At 38.4% G+C, this 20,507-nt stretch overlaps 1 protein-coding gene and 1 pseudogene across 1 annotated transcript in view; both read right to left on the bottom strand.

Moving 5' to 3' along the window:
• Positions 1–8,241: 8,241 nt before the first annotated feature.
• The window catches only part of TMX4 (thioredoxin related transmembrane protein 4), a 43,759-nt gene continuing 31,493 nt past the window's right edge, over positions 8,242–20,507 (bottom strand). The window contains exons 6-8 of the mRNA XM_012455422.2: positions 18,556–18,657; positions 14,765–14,828; positions 8,242–13,013 (exon numbers count right to left, since the gene is read on the bottom strand). Coding sequence (XP_012310845.1) covers positions 12,643–13,013; positions 14,765–14,828; positions 18,556–18,657 — 537 coding nt within the window. The 3' untranslated portion in view covers positions 8,242–12,642. The remainder of the gene's footprint in view (positions 13,014–14,764; positions 14,829–18,555; positions 18,658–20,507) is intronic.
• LOC105719369 (large ribosomal subunit protein eL36-like) lies at positions 13,671–14,751 on the bottom strand (annotated as a pseudogene).

Here is a 20,507-nt window from a genome sequence, read left to right as displayed (position 1 = left end):
GGGAAGAATAGCAAAATTGGGAGACTTATTGATATTTGGAAGTTTCCTTTAAAGGATTTCTTTGAGAGTGGCAGGAGGATTGGTTAGGCCTGGGTAAGGATCAGAGTATAATAGCGTGGGATCAGTGGACACCTTAAGGCAGCTTGAACACTACCATTTGATGTCTTCTATTGAAGAGTCTGATGAGTCTTTTAGAGTCTCTGGAAAAACACAGTATAGTTATTTGTAACTTTCATCTTTCTGAGCAAATGTTTTCTAGAATAATAAACATATTGATGATAATTGTGGAATAATCAAGTCAGATTAATTTAGATAGCTATATAGATAGCTTGGATTCTGAATAGAAGGGTTAAATGATTTACATAGTATTATGTAAGTAGTGGGTAAGTAAGTCGAGGTAGACCTTAAATGTCCTGACTCAAAGGTATAAACCAGGCTGCTTCTATAAAACCCAGGAATCTAAATCAAACCACTCACGTTATCATAATTTTTACAAAACACATTTCGAAAGACAGTATCCTCAACTGGCATTACACTTCCAAAAAATCGTTAAGTAGTAACTTTCAATTGGCTATTTATAACAGAAAAGCTTAAAGTATTCATTTTTCATCATTAAATAGCTATTTTTCAGTCCAAAGGTAAATTATGAGAGTTTTTGAGGATTTTGAAATTGTGCCACACTTAGGTAATAACAAATCTGTAAATCTCATAGTTAAGTTTGTAGCAGAAAACACTGAGTTGGTTCAGGAAATCAGAATTGAGAAGGCTTCACAAATTATTACTTTATGGCAGCTACTGTAAATTAAAATATATCCCAGTCCTTCAGCCTAAGTGCTTTTTTTTTTTTCAAATGAAGCAGCAATGCATATTTTAGAAATTTTTACAAGAATTCTCCATCTTTCTGTGTTCACTGAGTTATGTCAAGAATAGAAGTCTTGTTCAATTTTAGCTAAACTAGAGAAGTTGTAGTTCTAAAGAATGAGCCCACACTTGTGCAAACTTTCACAGTAAGTTTTCTCAAATTTCCTGTTGGTTTTAGAATTTTTTCTTTTACAAAAAAAAGAAAACTAATTAATAATGATCTGTGACTGGAAGGCTATTTCCCTGAGTAGACAAGAGTGAAATGATGAGACACAAGAATTCCTCTGGAGAATTTTTTACATATAAAATTAAATTGCTTTCTGAACAAAATACCTTAGCCATTGCATACTCTTGTTTGGTAACTTGTGACAGTGACATGGAAAGAAAAAAAGTGGCAGAAGGGCAATTCCTTCCTATGCTGGAGCAGCAAGTAGTGAGATTCTTTTTCTATACCCCCAAACTAACTCACTTCTCAGTATCCAGGAAAAACTGAATGGAATTAATGTCACTAACTTGGGAACTCAGTATCACTAACATCTTTCACTCAAATGTGAAACTTGTTATAAGTAAATGTTGGGGAAGGCAGGAGGAACAATTATTTTATTTCTGGTTTTAGACTGAAGACCCAAAGGTGGTGATAGTTGGGAGGTAGTCAGCAAAAATATAGTCCACAGAGGTAACAAATTATATCAGCTTTAATTTATGAGTGTTTGATGATTCCTCCTGCCCTCAGCAAGGAATGAGATAGCTTTCTCTTGTTTCCTCCTTCATCCACTCCACCTAGCCTTAGACCCTATTATACAAACTCAGGGCAGTCAGATAAGGAGGAAAGAGGAAAGAGAAAAATATAAGTATTTGTAGTGGAAAAGGCTGAGACTTTTGAAAGGAGAAAAATTGAGGCTTGGAAGGAAAGGAGAAGGAGAAGGAAAAAAAGCAAGCGCTTGTGCAAAAAACATGGAAGGGAAAGTTTGTGAGGGAGGAAAATGGAGAATGGGAAAGAAGGTGGGAGTTGAAGAGCAGCCCCAGGGACCTATATATGATAGAGTAGAATAATAGAAGAAATGCATGGAATTTTAAGAAATGTTAGTCTAGATGATGAATTAGGCTCTCATTATTTTTCAGAGATAAAATGATTGATGGCTCCTGGGGTGAGTTTTGTGGACTAGAAATACAGGGTCATGTAGAGTCACAGAATTTAGATGGGTTACACTCTAGATGTGAATCTCCAGGTCTCTGGGTGTATGACGTGATACCCAATTGCACCTTGATTTAAATTATTATATGAGACAGTAGTGTATACTTGGCATGAAAACCAGACTCTTCAAACATTGGAATAAATAAATGGGAAGCTAAGAGTTAGTTCTTCTAACTCCAGAAAGCCCAAGCAATGTGATTGAGGCTTTGAGAAAATGAAAACTGTAATTTGGCAGGGAGGAGGAGAGATGCGTGGTTCCAATTCGAAAATCAGACTTATGAAACAAATAAAATGCAGTAATATTGAGATTATCTTTAAAAGAAAAATTTCCCTTGGGAAACTGCAAACTGGGTATTAAGTTTAAGACAGCTTCAGTGGCCATCTAATTTCTCAAGAACATACATTGCATTCTTAACAGAGACAGAGAACCCATGTCAATCCTGCTTGGAGCAGTCAAATCTGCTGCCTTCTGTACCGTGCTGAGTATTTTTGTTCCAAAGGCATCTGGCTTCTGCCATGAAGTCTACTTCAAACAGGCTTGGGAACTGTTGCAACAGGCAAATAACTCCCAGAAACTTGAGAAATTTGTGGAAAATAACAGGCAAGAAAGGGCCAAATCAAAAAAACCTTGAGTTGTGATTTGAGCACTCCACTAAAATGTCGTAAGATGTATGGACACAAAAATAAGAAATGCAGCACCTATTCTCCTATGCCAGGGGCGATTTATAAAGCTAAAGCAGGAAAAGCTGCTGTTAATGTTACAGATGTTTTTGAGAGGATGTACCCATAAGAAGTGGCTAAAATAATTCCTAAGGTGGAATGTCTGCCAAGAGTGATGGAATGAGGTTTGGCAAATGTCCTGGTTGGAGCAGATGGCTGAGCAAGCCATGATTTTCGGGGGTTTAGTCCTGAAGCAAAAGTCATATGACCTCTCACTATTGGTGAAGCTGACCTAATCTGAGGAGGAAAATGAATGAATTGTAACAGCCTACAAGACCATCTAATGGGGCTCACAGTGGAGGCCTTGAGCAGATTGAGGGAGTTAGAAGTCATAGTAATGACACTCCATCTTTGTTATAAGGGTGAATATAAACAGGATCCAAATCCCAAGCAGGGGCCCTCAGAGAACTCTACTTGGAGACTGGGCACCAATTTCCCTCCAGGGCAAGTAGGTTTCTTGTGATGGGAGATTTGAATGACTCAACATGCATGAGTCCACATGAGGATCACCCTGGTCTGCCTGGCCAAACTTGGAGGACTAGACAGGATCAGTGTTTGCTTCTATCATGGAGAAGAGGAGCATCTAGTGGCAGTTTCTACCAGAGGATATTTAATACTGAATGGGGACTGGAGGAGAGGACTAGAGAGTCTCCAGATGGGGAGCGGGGGGTGGGGGGGAACAGCATGATTAATTCCTAAATGTAATATTTTGGCCATCAGAGAGTTCTCCTATTCTCTACTTCCAATGTTTGCAGAGAGGACAATGATGAATTTTGGTGGAGGCAGCTAAGTCTGACAGTTCCTTCTTTGAGAATTGCCTGATGGGAATTTTAATTCTACCCAGTATACACTAGAGAAGTTGGGGGGTGGCAGATGTAAAGTGTAATAGGCACATAGGCACAATTCCTTTTGACACATGGAAATTCATGGCCTCACACCCACCTCCTTCCCAATCAAGAAAAAATTCTGGCAATGCCATTTTGGTATTCATTACTTTCCTGGAGCTCCATGGCTTAATTATCCAGTGAGAAGAATCTTATAAGCAGAGATGGGATATCTGTTTTAGAAGGGAACTGTGGAGAAAGGAGCTTTCTCTCAGGAGTAAAGACGTAGTAAAGGAGCTTTCTCTCAGGAGTAAAGAAGTAGTAGGTAACAGGGGAGTGGTTAGGAAAAGAGAAGCACTCGTGTTTGCACTTTGGAAATACCCTAGAGAATTTTCAGGCATAAAGACAAAAAGAGAAGAGGTGTCATAGAGGGATAGCTCTGGGGACTAAAAGAGGCAGAGAATGAAAGAAAAATAAGGAGTCACTTTTCACTTTTGATAGCTAGATTATAGTCCTTTGAATGTGACAGTCCACAATGATAAAGCTTTATGAACCTCAGGATTTATTAAAATCATGGCTTTCTATCTATAGCAAAAAAGCTATGGAAACTTAGGATTTCTTAAAATCATGGCTTTCTATCTCATAGCAGAAAACCCACCATCCAACCTAAGAACTCAACCCCTACCAGTTAACTTTCCCCCAGCATTTACACTTTCAGGATTAAACCATCCTAATTTCAGAAGAAGTTGTAGTTCTTCTTTAATTGTAGTTTATTTATAAACCAAGGCTGAGTCTCAGTGTCTGTGGGGTCTTCTGACTTCTGGTTCATCCTTATTCCTAATGAGTCCTTCACAGGCCCTCCCATCCTTAGCCAATCCCTGTACCCTCACCGGACAAAGCTCTCATAACCATCACTCAGCCTCTCAACACATCCCTTACCCCTCTCCAGAAACAATAAATGCCTTCAGGAGAAACCAGTCCCAAACACCAGGATCACATTCCTGACCTTTCAATTTCTCCTAGATCTTGTCCTGATATCCTTCATCATCTTGTAAACTTTGATGCCTTCAACCAATATATGTATATTTAATATCATATATATTAGATATGTGTAGCAATACATATATTTTTAAAGTAGCTTTCCTAGTTGTCTTCATTGGGAGGGGTGGTTAAAATTGTCTAGACCTTCATTAATGGATGTTGAAGTCTTTTATTATCCCCATTGTAAATATGAGGCACAAAGAAGTTGGGTAACCTACTGAAGTTCACACTGCTGGCAAGTAGCAGACCTGGGATTCAACCCCAGGAAGTCTTGTTCTAGTGTTTATGTTCTCAAACATCTGCTCCTTGCTAGAGTATTATATGTTGCCTTTTGATGCTACAAGAACAAATCTTGGAAAATCCTGAGGAATATATTTTTAACATTCTGGCATTTCTCCCAAAGATTATCAGTAAAATATTCCAGGGAATGTCTTACAATCAAAATATTCAAAGGACCAGTTAAGAACTAGAAACTTTCTATATGTCTGTCAATAGTGGAATGTATAAGCAATATATTATATATTTATACAATGAAATACTACACACCAATAAAAAGTATTGAACTACCGATACATGCAAGATGGATGAACCTAAAATACATTATTTTGAGGGAAAAAAGTGCCTAATTCTTTTGTGTTATGTTTTAGTTGTTTAATTTTTAAAATTTTAAAGCTTCTATTTAATAATTTTATCCCAAGTATTTAGGCGAGTCTCACCTTGCTATCTAATAGTTTCCTTGTGTGATTTGTAATTTTGAATTAGGAGTTTATCTTAAGCAAGACTTTGTCTATGGGAATTTTTAAGCCAGACAGAGGGTGTTTTCAAGAGCAGCTCAGTGCTTGCTTCTGCTAGTATATATCCCCTCACCCACCCCCGCCCACCATGTATACACCCTGCCAACCCCATTAGCCTTCTTATGAGAATTGTTTTGGTGTAGGTCCTTTTGAGAATATGAAGCTACTGTAAATTCAAACTCTAAGTTGTGTAAGGTCAAACCATTGATTGTGATTTCTTAGGGAAGTCTATTATTTTTCAACACATAGACCAGGCCAAGACAGACAAGCTTTCTTGAAGTGTCTATGTGCCAGTGAGATTTTTTATTTCACCAAGAATGGAGCTGGGAATTTTATGCAGTTTCAGTTCCAGCTTTCTAACTTGCTATAGTCAAGGCATTGTATACTATACCTACCTGGACAATAAAATGTACTCTCTCTGCTTACCTAAGGCAGTAGCTGCTCTCTCTACCATCACTGGTGGCAGTTCCAGTATCAGGTCATATTTCTTGACCTTTTGGTTTTTGGCCTTGTGAATTTTTCTTACTTTCTTTTGAGCTCAGTTCTACAATTAAAAAAATATTGGTTATATTTTAACTAGCATTTCTAGTTTTTGTAGTGGGATGGTTTTCGAATGATCTATTTCATAATATCACTTTTCAAGTAAGTTTTGGAAAAGCTAGAAACTAAACTGCTCCTTGGAGAGTGACATGATTAGCCCATTAAAGGTCACCAATTTAAAAATTATCTGGTCATAAAACCCATTATGGTACGTTATACACAAAGACCTTCCTGACTTCGGTTTGGCCCTAAATCACCATTTTGTTTACATACTATGAATGAGGCAGTTCTCCCCCCAATTTAGTCATGGGCTGCTTTTTTAGGTCACTATTTTTTTTTTTTACATAGGGTCTTGCTCTGTCACTCAGGCTGGTGTGCAGTGGCATGATCATGGCTCACTGCAGCCTCAAACTCCCTGGACTCAGGCAATCCTCTCACCTCAACTTCTCAAGTAGCTAGGACAACAAGCATGCACCACTACACCTGGCTTATTTTTGTATCCCTTGTAGAGATGGTGTGACATCATGTTGCCCATGCTTATCTCAAACTCCTGAGCTCAAGCGATCCAACCACCTTAGCCTTTCAAAGTGCTAGGATTACAGGCGTGAGCCACTGTGCTCAGCCTACCGACTGGGATATCAAAGATATTCAAATGAGAAAAAGTTCACGTGAAAATTAGTAAGAAACTGTGCCTCCATCACTCCCTCATAAAAAAAAAAAGAGGGCAAGAATCTACCATGATGACTTAGTAGACATTCTCTTTGAGATAAAAGCTATCCTCTATTTTCACACATGCTGCTTGAAGGGTGTATACCCAAGGGGTCCCATACCACCTTAGCCTCCACAGCCCCTAATGTTGCCCTGCTGGTCACACATACTATCTACACCCTCAGCCTAGGTCAGGTTCCTTTTTATAAACTCATATAGCATTCATTAACTTTTCCACTTGTAACTCTTTTCCTGCTAATATTCACCTTCCCAAGTAAAATACAAACTCCATGAAATCACAATTCTTGGTTTGAAAACTCTGGTATCTTGAAGGCCCACAATGGTAAAGTTCAGCAGGAAGACACCCAGCACTGGGGCCATATGTACTCTGTCCTCTCCTGCCATGTGTGCATTCATACCATTTCCCAGGAGCTTATTCTATAAAAGGTCCTGAGCTTTCAAAGGTGGGTAAGAAAAAGTCACTGTGGCAAGAGATCACTACCTCTCAAAGTTCCCTTTTTTCTTAAGTATACAGCAAGATTACACATCCTAGTCTTCCTTTCAGTTAGGTATGACCCTGTGACTAAGTCCTCTCACAGGAAATGGGAACATAAGTGATGCGTGTGTTGCAGCCTTCCTAAACCTCTCAGCAATGTTCCTCTCTTACTCCTTCTGACTGATGGGGATGAAAATGATCACAGCCACTTTAGCAGTCACATGTTAAACAGCAAAGGCTCCCTTGACCTGGAGGCCCAGAAAAAACACAGAAAAACCTGCATGGAGCACAGCCACTATTGTCTGGGATGTCTGCCCTGGACTATGTGAATCAGCTATACAATTTGAGGGTCTGTTAGTACAGCCTGGACTATCATAATACAGTTATCAATCTCAAGAAGCCCAAATGTTCTAAGAAAGAATTCCTATTATTGTGAAATGTTTCAATGAGCATTCAAGACTACAGCAAAGCAGGGGGTTAAATTTTAATTCAGAGTTGTTGGCTTGAAAGCTGCAAGTTTTGCTACAGGCAAGGATGAATAACCAAAGTCATCTAGGCAGACACAGCATAACGGACCTCTCTCTGTACAGGCAAATAAGCATTCTGAGCCACTATCTCTGAGGGAGGACCTTGGTGGCATGCAAGTTTAGTAACTGTCTTCTTACTACACACCCCCCGCCACCGTCTTCCAAAGGACAAAAATCAAATCTCCTTTGTTTCAGTCTCTGAGGGTGTTTCAAGGACCCATCTTACCTCCTTGATGCTTTTCCACTAAAGTGGTGGGGAGTGTGAGGTGTAGAAGGGAGTTTTCTGAAAGCCCCAAAGACAAGGTCAATCCAGTGTCTTGGAGGAGGAGTAGCATCCCATACCATCTGGCTACCCTAAGACTTCAGGATAAAGGGAGACCCCAGAGGTTTCTAAAGGCAACACACTGGCTGGAGAGGCCTTGGATCTTTGGATCCAGCCTTGGTTTTGTGTACTTTCCAGAGCAACTAAAGGGCACAGGGTCTGAGTTTCACCAAGTCAGGAAGGTAGAAAGAGAATGAATGAACAGACTAGATGGAGGATGGACACAAAGGAAATTTTTTTTAAACAAATTAATATTTTTTGCTGCCTAGGCAAATGGCTTTTGTGAAAATACTTGTATGAAAAGCAATACACCGTTTGTTTTTACTTATTAGTCACGATCATTAGGTTTTGATGCAAATGGGAATTTACAATAAAATGAAACAAATAGAATCAAGAATTATGTACAATGCTGTGATCAAGTGATTTGTGATTCAGGCAATGTACTACTTGAAACACTTATCTGGATTTCTCATTTCAATTGCTGCAGATGCTACTTGAGGAAGCAAAGAATACAGAAAGAAACATAATTAAGTTCATTAGGCTAAGACTGATACAAATAATATATATAACAAATTCATGATGCATTGCATTACAAATAAGCAATGTTTTTAGTATAAAAGTTGCATTTCCACAAAGAAGCTGTCTAATGACAAATAGGAATAAACTACTTCAAAAATGCATCAAAGTTTTGAGTCACACATATACAGTATCACAGTCTACATAAAGCTTTACTGAGAATAAGCCATCTGAAGGCCATGTCCCGGGCTGAAGTGATCAAAAGCCTTTCAACTGAAGCTCTTCCTTCGGGAAAAGCTGTTCAAAAAGTTGCCCCATCAGGTTCACCACGCTTGGTGACTTCACATTTGGCTTTTGAAGACAAGCTAAAATCTCCTCCAGAGAATCAAAACGTAGGACTGAGGTGAAGAGATATTACATAAGGAAGAACTTTTCTGTTGGCATATGAGATTAACATGAATACTTTCGATAATGTTGGTACATTTGACAAGACAGGTCAACCACACATTTATAATACTGACAGAAATAATACTGCCAACACCAAGATGGACACAGCCTATCAATAGGAGCAAGAGCACCAGCCTCCCTCTTCTCCCTCTCACTTCATACCAAAGATTTTATGCTGAAATCTCATGTTTACCTTATGTTTTCCAAGTTCTTTAAAATTTATTTTTCTCTGGACTCTTTAATGTTTCCATCCTGTAAAACAACATACCAGCTCTACTACTGATGCACTTGCTAACAAAAAGTCACACGGTAAGCATTTGCCTTAAAAATGACTTTTATCATCTGCCTCAAAGGTGCTTTTACAGGAGGCAGGTTCTGTAAACTTACATATTTCCAAATCATATCAGAATATCACAGTTGTCAACAAGGAATTTTGGCCATAAAAAGTAAACTTTTGGCTTTTTCCACTATCGAAAGCCAACCCAGCTGAAGCTTATCTATTTTCTATGACAGTAGTTATTTTGAATGTATAAAGAGGTCTGTGGTTAACAGGCAGGGATTCTATGCACAAGATGAGCTTCTAAGTATGTGCCCATGCAGTGCAAGGCCCTGTGAACCCAACAGGCCCTGTCCCTCATCCCATCCAATAGCTATACTTCAAAGGGAAAGAAAGATGTGGATTGCCTGTACGTTGCTTTAATATGAGATCTCTGAGCAAGCTGGGTTGGTTTAGCAGATCTAGCAAGAGATAAATAATAAGAGAAACCAACATAAAGGTAATCAGAAGTTTCAAACTTTCCTTCTAATCAATGAAAAGGTACCCTGCTCCAATCCCCCAAACATGAAGCAATGCACATTCCCATTCCAAAACCAGTTACCTTCTCTGCATTCACCTAATTTTAATTTACATAAAATACTATTCTGTGACTAAATAACTGATATTGCAATAGAGGAAAGCATGATTTTAATTTTTTTTTAGATTTTAAAAATCAAAATCATGTTTCCATATACTCAAGTTCTGGATCAAATATATTATCTATAGAAAAAATCCACAATGTCTTATTGAATTGTTCATATAATTTTTAGTTTAAATTATTTTAGGTCGACTTTTCTCCTTTAGTTTATATTAAGTATCCAAAACAAACCTAAAGTCTTAAGTGAAAAGACATTAGTTATGTACTTATCAGGCCATCCGGTAAAAAAATCCATCTTTGCCATGATGTTAAAAAAAAAGGAAAATCAGGAAAAATTGTTCCCACAGATAAATATTTAAAGTTTTAAAGGGTTCTCTTCTCCAAGATGTTTTTTTTCTCCTCACCCTTCAGTCTTTTTAAAAGTATTCCTGAGAAAGAAAATACATTTTCTGCCGGGCACAGTGGCTCACACCTGTAATCCAAACATTTTGAGAGGCCGAGGCAGGTGGATAACCTGAGGTCAGGAGTTCAAGACTAGCCTGACCAACATGACAAAACCCCATCTCTACTAAAAGTACAAAAATTAGCCAGGCATGGTGGCACATGCTTGTAATCCCAGCTACTTTGGAGGCTGAGGCAAGAGAATTGCTTGAACTAGGGAGGCGGAGGTTGCAGCGAGCTGAGATTGTGCCATTGCAGCCTGGGTGACAAGAGCGAAAATCCACCTCAAAATAAAAAATTTGTCTTACTATATAATTAGATATAGATCAAGTATCCCTTGTCCAAAATGTGTGGGACCAGAAGTGTTTCAAATTTTTCTGCATTTGGGGATTTTTGTATGTATGAGAGATATCTTGGGAATAAGAGCCACATCTAAACACAAAATCCTTTTATGTTTTACATAGACCTTATACAACATAGCTTGAAGGTAATTTTATACAATATTTTTAATAATCTTGTGCATAGAACAAAGTTTTGATTGCACTGCGACCTGTCAAATGAGGTCAGGTTTAAAATTTTCCACTTCTGACATAATGTTAGAACCCCTTAAGATTCTGGAGCATTTGGAGTTTTGGATTGGTGGATCAGGAATGCTCAACCTGTACTATTTGGGGTCTGGTTGGAAATTGGCTTTACATTTATAAAAGCCAGGGTAGACTGTATTTCTGCCTTCCCTCCCCTCTAGTCAAATACTCCACTAAAAAAAACAAATATTTCAGTTTGAGTGGGAGGCATTATATAGAAAAGCCAAACTATAAAACCATTCTTATTCCATAATACCTGTGAACCTGAGTTTACTGTTCTTTGAAAACTCTGTTCCAGCTGATTATAAGAAAGAAATCCAGTGACAGGAGGACAGGCAGGCCCAGCTCTGCTCTGATCCAGAAAAGCTTCCTGGTGTCAGGGAGATGGAACTGCCACCATCAGAACCATGGCACTTTAGGTGAAGATGTGTCAGCGACCAAAGGGGCAGGAAATGGGCAGTGACTAAGGGGGCAGGAAATGGGCAGGACATGGCAAGTTTCTCCCAGCCCATCAGCTGGGTGATGGCCTCAATCTTGAAGCTGCACCACTGTCTGAAAAGCACAATTACTGGTGACTCTTAAACTTTACCATACTAGGGAAGGAGACTGTCAAGTAATTGAATTGGAAAGACAAAAAATAATCATCTCTAAAAATTGATGCTGTCAGAAGAATAACCTCCTTTGTGCAAGTCTTGCAACAGCTTCATTCAGCCACAGGAGGGCAGAGAGTTTCAGAACCTCCCCCACCAGTGAGCCCTGTGCTCGCAGTTAATACAAGAAAAGGGTTATCTAAACAGCCGGATAGAAATATACTACATGTTCCTTTTTAAATACAACAGAGACCTTTAGAGTTTCATAAACCTGTACTCATTATGCTGTCTGGATCCAAGGGGCATAGAATCAACTTTAGGCATCGTTCATATGCTTGGAATCTAATTTCATGAATTTATTCTAACACAAAAATCAGGTAAGAGAAAAATAAATGGATAGATTTTTTTAAAAGAAATTAGGCTCCCTGGGTACTTATCGTAGATTGAGTATTGAGAGGTTTACAAAGATATAATTCTTTGGAAGACTACAGAAGATGGAAACAAAATCAAACCTTTCACTTTCAGATACTGAAGTTCATTAATTCTTTCACCAAAAGCACAACACTGGAGGAAAACCAGAAGTGGCTTTTTAGTTATTATTAAAGTAGTTCAAGACCCAGGGAACGCCTTGAGATGAAAACAAAACAAAACAGTATTCAACTTTTCTTCACAAGACCACCTTGTACTGGCAAGACTTAGAGGACTTCTGGCTTGAAAAAGAATATTGTTAGGGAAACTTAAAAAAATAAAAACACTCTATTTTGGCCAAACAATTTTTTTTAATCTATCTTGTAAAATCCTTACTTCCTTTTGAATCTCTGATGGCTACATTTCATTTGAGATGTTTGGTGGTCATGGCTTCATGGGTTATGGTTACTGATTACCTAAACCCATAGGTCAGAATAAGCAACACAGTTCATGTAAACTTGGTTGCTATCGGAGTCCTCTAACCAAAAGATAATTGTGAAGAGTGTGGAGAGCCTGAACCCCCATGGTGGAAAAGCATCTTTTAAGAGAGAAGCTTGCTCATTCAGGAGAAATGAAGGATTTGGTTCAAACTGCAGGCCAGAAGGAAGCTGACATATTGTTTTGGTCTGTATTCTTGAAAACATATCATTAAATCTACAGTCCCTTGTCAGCATGCTGACTTTTACGTTGCCTCAAGGAGTCTTCCACTGCCTCTGTGTCAGCTGGGCAGGGCTGCTCAGAGATGGCTTCTTCAGTCTCCTCAGGTTCTAGTTCCTCCTGGGTCGCACTGTCCTCTCCTGGGGGCCCCTGGTCATTGGCCTCACTTCTGTCTTCATCCACACCAGCAGCCAGGTTGTCCTCCTCCTCTTCTTCCTCAGCTTCATCCTCATCACCAAGGTCTTCTTTCTCTTCTTCATCATCTACAAGGCTGTCTTTGTTTTCTTCTTCATTTGAATCATCTTTGTCCTCCTCTGCATCCTGCAACTGTTCAGCCCTATGAGCCTCCTCTGACCTCTGATTCTGCTCTGTGGAGGGAAGAAAGAGGAATATCCTCTGAATAAACTATTGTAATTTAGTAATCAAATGAGTATGTTTAGCTGTGAAATAAAAACAGAGGGAAAGTGACAGTTTTTTCTATCTTGAAGCTATGGGCACACAGGATAGATTCTCTGGTTGGCATCCTAGTCCCATTTAGGGCTTCTCCATCTGTCTCTGGAGATTTCATGGACCATAATGACTTCAGCAGGGCATGTGGGCAGCAAGAGCAAAGTTTCCTTTACGCTCTGTATGTTGTGTCTTGTAGAAGGCTCAGTGACCCTATTGGTCATGATGATTGGTTCAGAAATGTGACAAGCTGAGCCACTCAAAGGACTCCCCAGGAGTTCTGGGCCAGACTCAAGAGGAAAAGTCTCTCCTTCAGGGATTTTTAAACAGAGAAAATGAGCACAGACTGTCAACAACTCTTATGAATAAGCCACATAAGAAGAAAAACCTAACATCACTTGGGCCGTGCTTGAAGCTAGAACATCCCTGGGCTTTTCAGTTATGTGAGCTAATAAATTTTGATTTTTTCCCATAAACTGGTTGATTCTGGGTTTCTATTACTTTCTTTTTTTTTTTTTTAATCAGTGTGGCACAGGAACTATTTAATCATTAAAGTCATTTCCAGTATGGAGCCTCCTTGCCTGCTGTCCCAGGAAGGGTGGGTGGGTGGGTCGGCCAGGGCTTTGATTTATGGCGTGGCTTAGTGGGCACCAAACAGATGCTTGAAGGACCCCACCCCGACCCCTGGACAGCAGCAGAGCCAGGGCTTGGGTGGAGCTGTTTATTTCAGGGAGAGGGAAGGGGAGGGGGCTCAGTCTTTCTTGGCAGCGGCTTTTCTCATGGCAGCCAGGGCACTGCTCAGCTCCTCCCGCTTCCTCTTGGTGCGGATGTGTGTCCCACCCTTTTTTTGATGAACTTGAGGGCCCATTTGTCCTTGGAGACCTTCAGTAACTCCATGGCGCGCCGCTCGCACGGGACAAAGCCACACACTTCCCGGATCATGTCCCGCATGAACTTGGTGTGTTTGGTCAGACGCCCGCGGCGGCGACTGTGCCTGGGCTTGCTCACATTCTTGGTTACCTTGTGGCCCTTGCTGAGGCCCACGGCCATAGGATAGCGAAGAGCCATGGCTGCTACTCTCCAATGGCGACCGTGGCGGAAGGGCCGACGCCGCAAGGAACTATTTTCTAATTATCAATGAACGTCTCAAAGCCTCAAAAACTTCAAGAACTAAAAAGAAACATGAGCTTATTTAAACTCCTACATAAAATTCAACAATTACAAAGTCTCATGAACATCTTTATGCAGTCTCAAAAATAGTCTGGAATAAAGACATGCAAATCCAGAGCCACCTGGCCCCAGAAGCAGTGTGGAGCAGTGCAAGGATTTGAGGAAACTGCTTTTAAAGGACTTAGGAAAGTTACTGGCAAAGAGCAGACTCAATATATATTGAATTCCCCTTCTTCGCTTCTAGTTCTAGTTAAAGGAAAATATGACACTGAGTAATGAAGGGCACACATTTAAAAATAAAAAGCATTTACCAAAATGAAATATTTCCTAATTTAAGAGAAGGAGAAAAATAATTTTTCTTCAAATCTACCTAGAAAATATATTTTAAGAAATTTGGTAGTGATGATTTGGCGACCTAGCAAATCAGAGAGAAAACGCACTATGTATATGAGCACAAAAGGGCACATCACAGAATTCCAAAAACACTCTATGTCATACTTACCAGAATGCTCAGATAAATGCCTTGGAAATGGCACATAGAAACATTCTGATATGACCACCAAGACCTGGAAGGGAAAAAGTGATTTTACAGTGAAGAGATAGGACATTTATTACCAAAGGGACTCAAAATTAGGCCTTGCTTCTATAATCAGATATTCTTAGACTATTAATTAGCAGCTAGTCAAAAACCTTCACAAGAGACAAGGATATAATTAAGAATTTCCTAGTTTTCAAATGTGACATAATACAGGAAAATACTAATTTAGAACAGTGGTCACAGAGTCAAAAGTCTACAGAGAACCCACTATAAATAGATGAACCAAGCAGGTATAAGAAAATAGACACTATGAACCAAGTCTTTTTAAATACATATTCCGGACAACCAAACCACTCTATATAGGCTGCCCCTCACCCTGATTGAGTGGAAGAACATTTCACAAATGTTACAACCAGCTGTGGGTGGGGAAGGATTGAAGATGACTTGAAAGGAGGAGGCATTTAATGCCCTGGGCAGTCGGAGAGAACAGCAGCACCACCTGGCTGCTCTAAACTAAACTAAGTTGGTTCTCCGTGGGGGATCTTGGTTCCAGAGAAAGCCCTGAATGATAAACTGAGGAGACCCAGGAGGTGTGGCAATGAGATGCAGGAAGGCTTGGTGGGTTGGGGAACAATAAACTCTAAGACATTAAATCAATTTGAACAACAAAGAGAAAAAGCATTCCATCTGAAATGATTCAGGTTTGAAAACCTTACATTTTAAAGTGATAGTTATATGTTTACTGGCTATTCCAGGACATAATTCTTTTTTCTGACTTTTCTTTTTTTATTTATAATTGACACAAAGTAACTATATATACTGATGGGGTACAATGTGATGTTTGAATGCATGTATATATAGCATAATGATCAAATCAGGGTAATTTCCATATCCCTCACCTTAATTTATCCTATTCTTCTATTCTGAAAAATGGTATACCCAACAATTTCATCTCAGGTTTAGTCTATCTAACTTACTCATTTAATTTTGACTGAGTTGGTGAAGTTATCAAAAAAAAAAAAAAAAGAACAAGAAAAATATTTAGATCCTAGCTTCCCAACAGGCATGTCATCCCTTAAGGAGTCTGGGCCATTCAGAGCCAGCCTCAGGCAGCTTTGTCCCTCAGTACCATCCCTTTACACTGGCATGCTACATAAATATTCTCTATGTGGCTAAGATATGGAAACAATTGAGAAACAGTTGTCTATCATCCTAGAAGTTAACAAAAATATCATTCTGGAATAGATGATTTAAAATGGGATAAGAATGCAGATGTTTCAAATTAGATAACTCTCACAAAAAGAAGTTGAAAAGTACATAAGAAATTAAAGGTTACTAAAGGCAAACATTCTAGCTGTTGTGTGTTTATACTTTACAGTTATAGAAAAGGCATTCTGTTTGTTTGTGTGTCTATGTATGTGTTGTTTTTATTTTTATTTATTTATTTTTTTGGGAGACAGGGTCTACCTCTGTCACCCAGGCTGGAGCACAGTGGCAAGATCACAGCTCACTGCAGCCTTGAACTCCTGGGCTTGAGTGATCCTCCCACCTCAGCCTCCCGAGTATCTGGGACTACAGGCGTGTGCCACTATGCCAGGTTAACTTCTGTATTTTTTCCAGAGACAGGGTTTTACCATGTTACCCAGGCTGGTCTCAAACTTCTAGGCTCAAATGATCCATCTGCCTCGGCCTCCCAGAGTGCCAGGATTACAGGCCTGACCCACTGTGCACAACCTAAAATAGGCACTTTGAACACAGATATGTGTTTATTTTTTGGAAACTTATTAACAATAAATGTATGAATCTTTTTAAATTTATTATTCTTATGCTTAGAAATTGTTATTTTATTAAATTAAAGTTATTTTCCCAACTTCTTATTAAGGAAAGATAGTCCATCTCACTTAATCAGTTGAACAGGCTAGAATCAACTCTCTCCTTTCTTCAGGCCAAGGTTTCAATAACCCTTCTGCACTAATTATCTGAATCTAGGCTTCCAAAAGAATCTAAGGCATAGGCAGGCAGGCCCGACTCAATTTCATGAACTTAAAGTAAACATCAAAATAATATTCTAAACCTCTAAGCATTTTCACTAGACTTCCAACAGGTTCACACACAACCTACATTCCCTATAACTCCTTCATTGATTCTCCTGGGACCTCATACTGTTCCCCCTACAATTACCTCACACTATGTAGCCCCAAAATACACTGCTAGAAAAATCTAGCAACTAGACAACAGATGGGAGAAGCACAATGACATTCTATTTATAACCAGTGTCGATTCTCTTTAGACCCGGGCAATGGGGACATGTTAATTAGCAAAAAGATTAATGCAACAGAACAGAACATACCCAGGACCTAATGAAGGACACATACAGGTATCTAAGTGAGTCTCATTCCCACCACTGAAGTTAACATCAGGAACCAAGTCTTAAATATAAGCCATTATTTGAATTAGGTATGTTCATGGAAAAGTGAAATTGAGCCTCCTTGGCTCCTTGAGGGTGGTTATGACTTACTATAAGTCAATTGTTAACATTTTAAGCTTATTTTTTTTTTTTTTTTTTTTTTTTTGAGACGGAGTTTCACTCGTTACCCAGGCTGGAGTGCAATGGCGCGATCTCGGCTCACCGCAATCTCCGCCTCCTGGGTTCAGGCAATTCTCCTGCCTCAGCCTCCTGAGTAGCTGGGATTACAGGCACACGCCACCATGCCCAGCTAATTTTTTGTATTAGTAGAGACGGGGTTTCACCATGTTGACCAGGATGGTCTCGATCTCTTGACCTCGTGATCCACCCGCCTCGGCCTCCCAAAGTGCTGGGATTACAGGCTTGAGCCACCGCGCCCGGCCTTAAGCTTATTTTTAAAAAGAACTTGCTAAACAGACAAAATTCATTATAAAATATTAGGATAGACTTTAAGATAATCTTACTTAGAGTCTGTTCTCCTATATAAATTTTTAGTAATCATCAATTATTCCCATTATAGTGTATAGGAACTATGTGATTAGTATGCATTATAAAGGTTTTTAAAAACTTTTTGGCTTAATTAGGGTTTAAAATGAAATCAAACTAATCAAGATTAGGTTAATTAAGAGAAAAAAAAATAACAAAGAATACAACATGCTAAACATTTATAGTTGCCTATACAGTTAGATAAATAAATTTACTATTCAACTCTTGCCTGAAACACTGGGGAGAAAATGCACAGATATATACTGGGTACTGATTTTCATGCCCAAAAAATAATTGTGTTGTTTTAACTATATTATCTTACAAACTCTATCTCAGGAAAACCAGAGCGTATGCATGAATAAGCAGCTGGTCAGGATTAGTTCAACTGGAGGATAAAAACAAAACAAAAAATCTTGCATCTACCCAAGGAACAAATTCAAAACACTGGCCTTATCACTACAGTGTTCTAATTAAGTGGCCATATGTGAAATCACAGCTGACTCAGTGGTCTTAGAAACTATCAATTCAAGTAGGGTCTCTCTTTTATTTGTATCACTGTCCATACTCTAGGCAGTGACTCCAAAATATTTAAGGGATAGGATTGGGGATAAGAATTTAATAAATTTTCAATTATATCTCACATTACCATTGAAAGCAGTATCAAACAAGCAAATGCTATTTAACTACTTAGATTACACAAAACACTATATTTTATGTGCTTTTTCTTTCTTGGCTGCCTTTTAGTTGTACATGAAATCCATTTTGCCATAAAGACAGAAAAAAGTTTGGTATTATCTCTTACCAGACCCATGAAAAGGCCAAAAACCAAGGTGGCTATGACGAACAAGACGTAAGAACACCAAGCAGGAATTCCAAGGGTCACTGTGAAATAGTTGTGAAGATGCTGTAATCAGAAGGAAAAAAGTAAAGTATTTATTTTTAAGAGAACCAAAAATATTTGAATCTCCTTCTCTAGCTGTTGTTTCTACATCCATAGATTCCCACAAAGGTTTATCCATCTAAATGATTCTTAGAGAACACATCAATTTTATAATATTGGGAAACTGAGAGTTATAAGGTCATTACTAAAAAAGTTATACTTGCTTAGAGTTCATAATCTGGATAGAATTCTGGTAGGATCATTTTGACAGTCCTTTCTTCCATCATGAGGGGTGCTTTTGGCCCTCCTCCCCTAATAATTACATACATCTCAATGTGTACTTATAATAGGGCATTCATAAAAAAATTAAACTTTTTCAGCCTTTATTGACTTTTCAGTAAAACTAAATTACTACTTACAGAACATCAACCATTTAAAATGTCTCCATACCTCTTTTTTCTAATCAGACTCTCATTGCTCTATATCTATTCATCCTTTCAAAGTTTAGTAAATTACCAGAAAACATATAATGTAACAGTAGACAGAAGAAACAGTTTTTTCTGGTTAATTTATTATGAGCAAATTAGATTTCAGCAATCTTTGAATAGAGTGTACATCCCTTCATGCTCACTGTTCCCTAAGACTCTATTTCATGACAGATACTTTAAAAAGGAGTGAAGGGACATAATCATAGCTAGAAATTACTTACATGCTAAACCATACAGAAATTAACAGATATGAACTTGCTATTTTAAAGTCAAAGCCTACTTAGATGTAGACTTGCAGAAGCCATGCTTCCTCACAATGATTTAGTCATTTGTTTAAGATCCTGACAGTTTCAAAAATTGCCATTAACTAAAATTCAAGCAATTACTGGACACAGGATGAAACGGCTCCAAATATCACCAGCAAGCAGAGGTGATGACAATGACTTGCCTAGAAACAGTAAGGTTAATGAAAATGAGTCCAAGTTTCTATTTTAATTTCATATTTCTCAAATTTGAAATCACTCCCATTGGTTTCTTAGTTTATGTTAATGTAATTAAATAACATATTTTATTCTGGCTTAATTTGGAATGATAAATAAAGAAAAATGCTTGTTATCTAGCATAACCTGAAATATCTCTCTACAATTTCTTATTCAGCAAAAGAGATAGAGCTAAAGACTCAGCAAGTATTTTAAACACTGACACGCGGAATCAATGTGTTCAATCAGTATTTGTTGAATAAGGAAAAGATGCATCAAATACCCAAACTATTCACAGGAAATGCAAACACACTCTCGACTTGTAAAGCTGGCATCTGTCCTCCATTGATGTCACTGGCCATCAGTGTGTGTTTAGCCAGGACAATTGTTTATTAAGAGTAACTTAGTATTTTACAACTCAGCAAGCAAAGGGCGTATTTAAAATATCAAAACATTGTTTCATTCAAACTCTTTTCAATGGAAGTTTTAAAATTTATTGTACAGTTTCTTACTTTAGAAAATACTATGTATTCAACTTAGGCTTTTCTCAGGACTCAGTACCATCATCAGGATTAAACTCTGAAATAAACCAATGAATTAGAAAATGGTAAAAGTCAATCTGCCTTTGTGCCAACCCATGAATGTATTCTAGAACTTGCTTTATAAGTAGCTGCTGATTTATCTTACTTGTATGGTTAGGACAAATAACGTGCAGTTTTAAGTCCTTCTGTACAGTATCTTATGCACTGTCTGCAAAATAAATGATAAATGCAACTCTCAAGAAACTTTCTAAATTATTTTTTAATTTCATTAAATCATTTGCTTTTGAAGCATTGCATTCTGACTCAAACACTTAGTACTTCAAGAAATTCGCTTATTTTAATAAGCTGCACTTTAATTTTCTTGT

The sequence above is a fragment of the Aotus nancymaae genome, unplaced genomic scaffold, assembly GCF_030222135.1.
Source record: "Aotus nancymaae isolate 86718 unplaced genomic scaffold, 86718_ANA_hifiasm-v0.15.2.pri h1tg000029l, whole genome shotgun sequence".
NCBI classification, from domain to species: domain Eukaryota; kingdom Metazoa; phylum Chordata; class Mammalia; order Primates; family Aotidae; genus Aotus; species Aotus nancymaae.
This window is presented reverse-complemented; position numbering and strand designations above follow the sequence as displayed.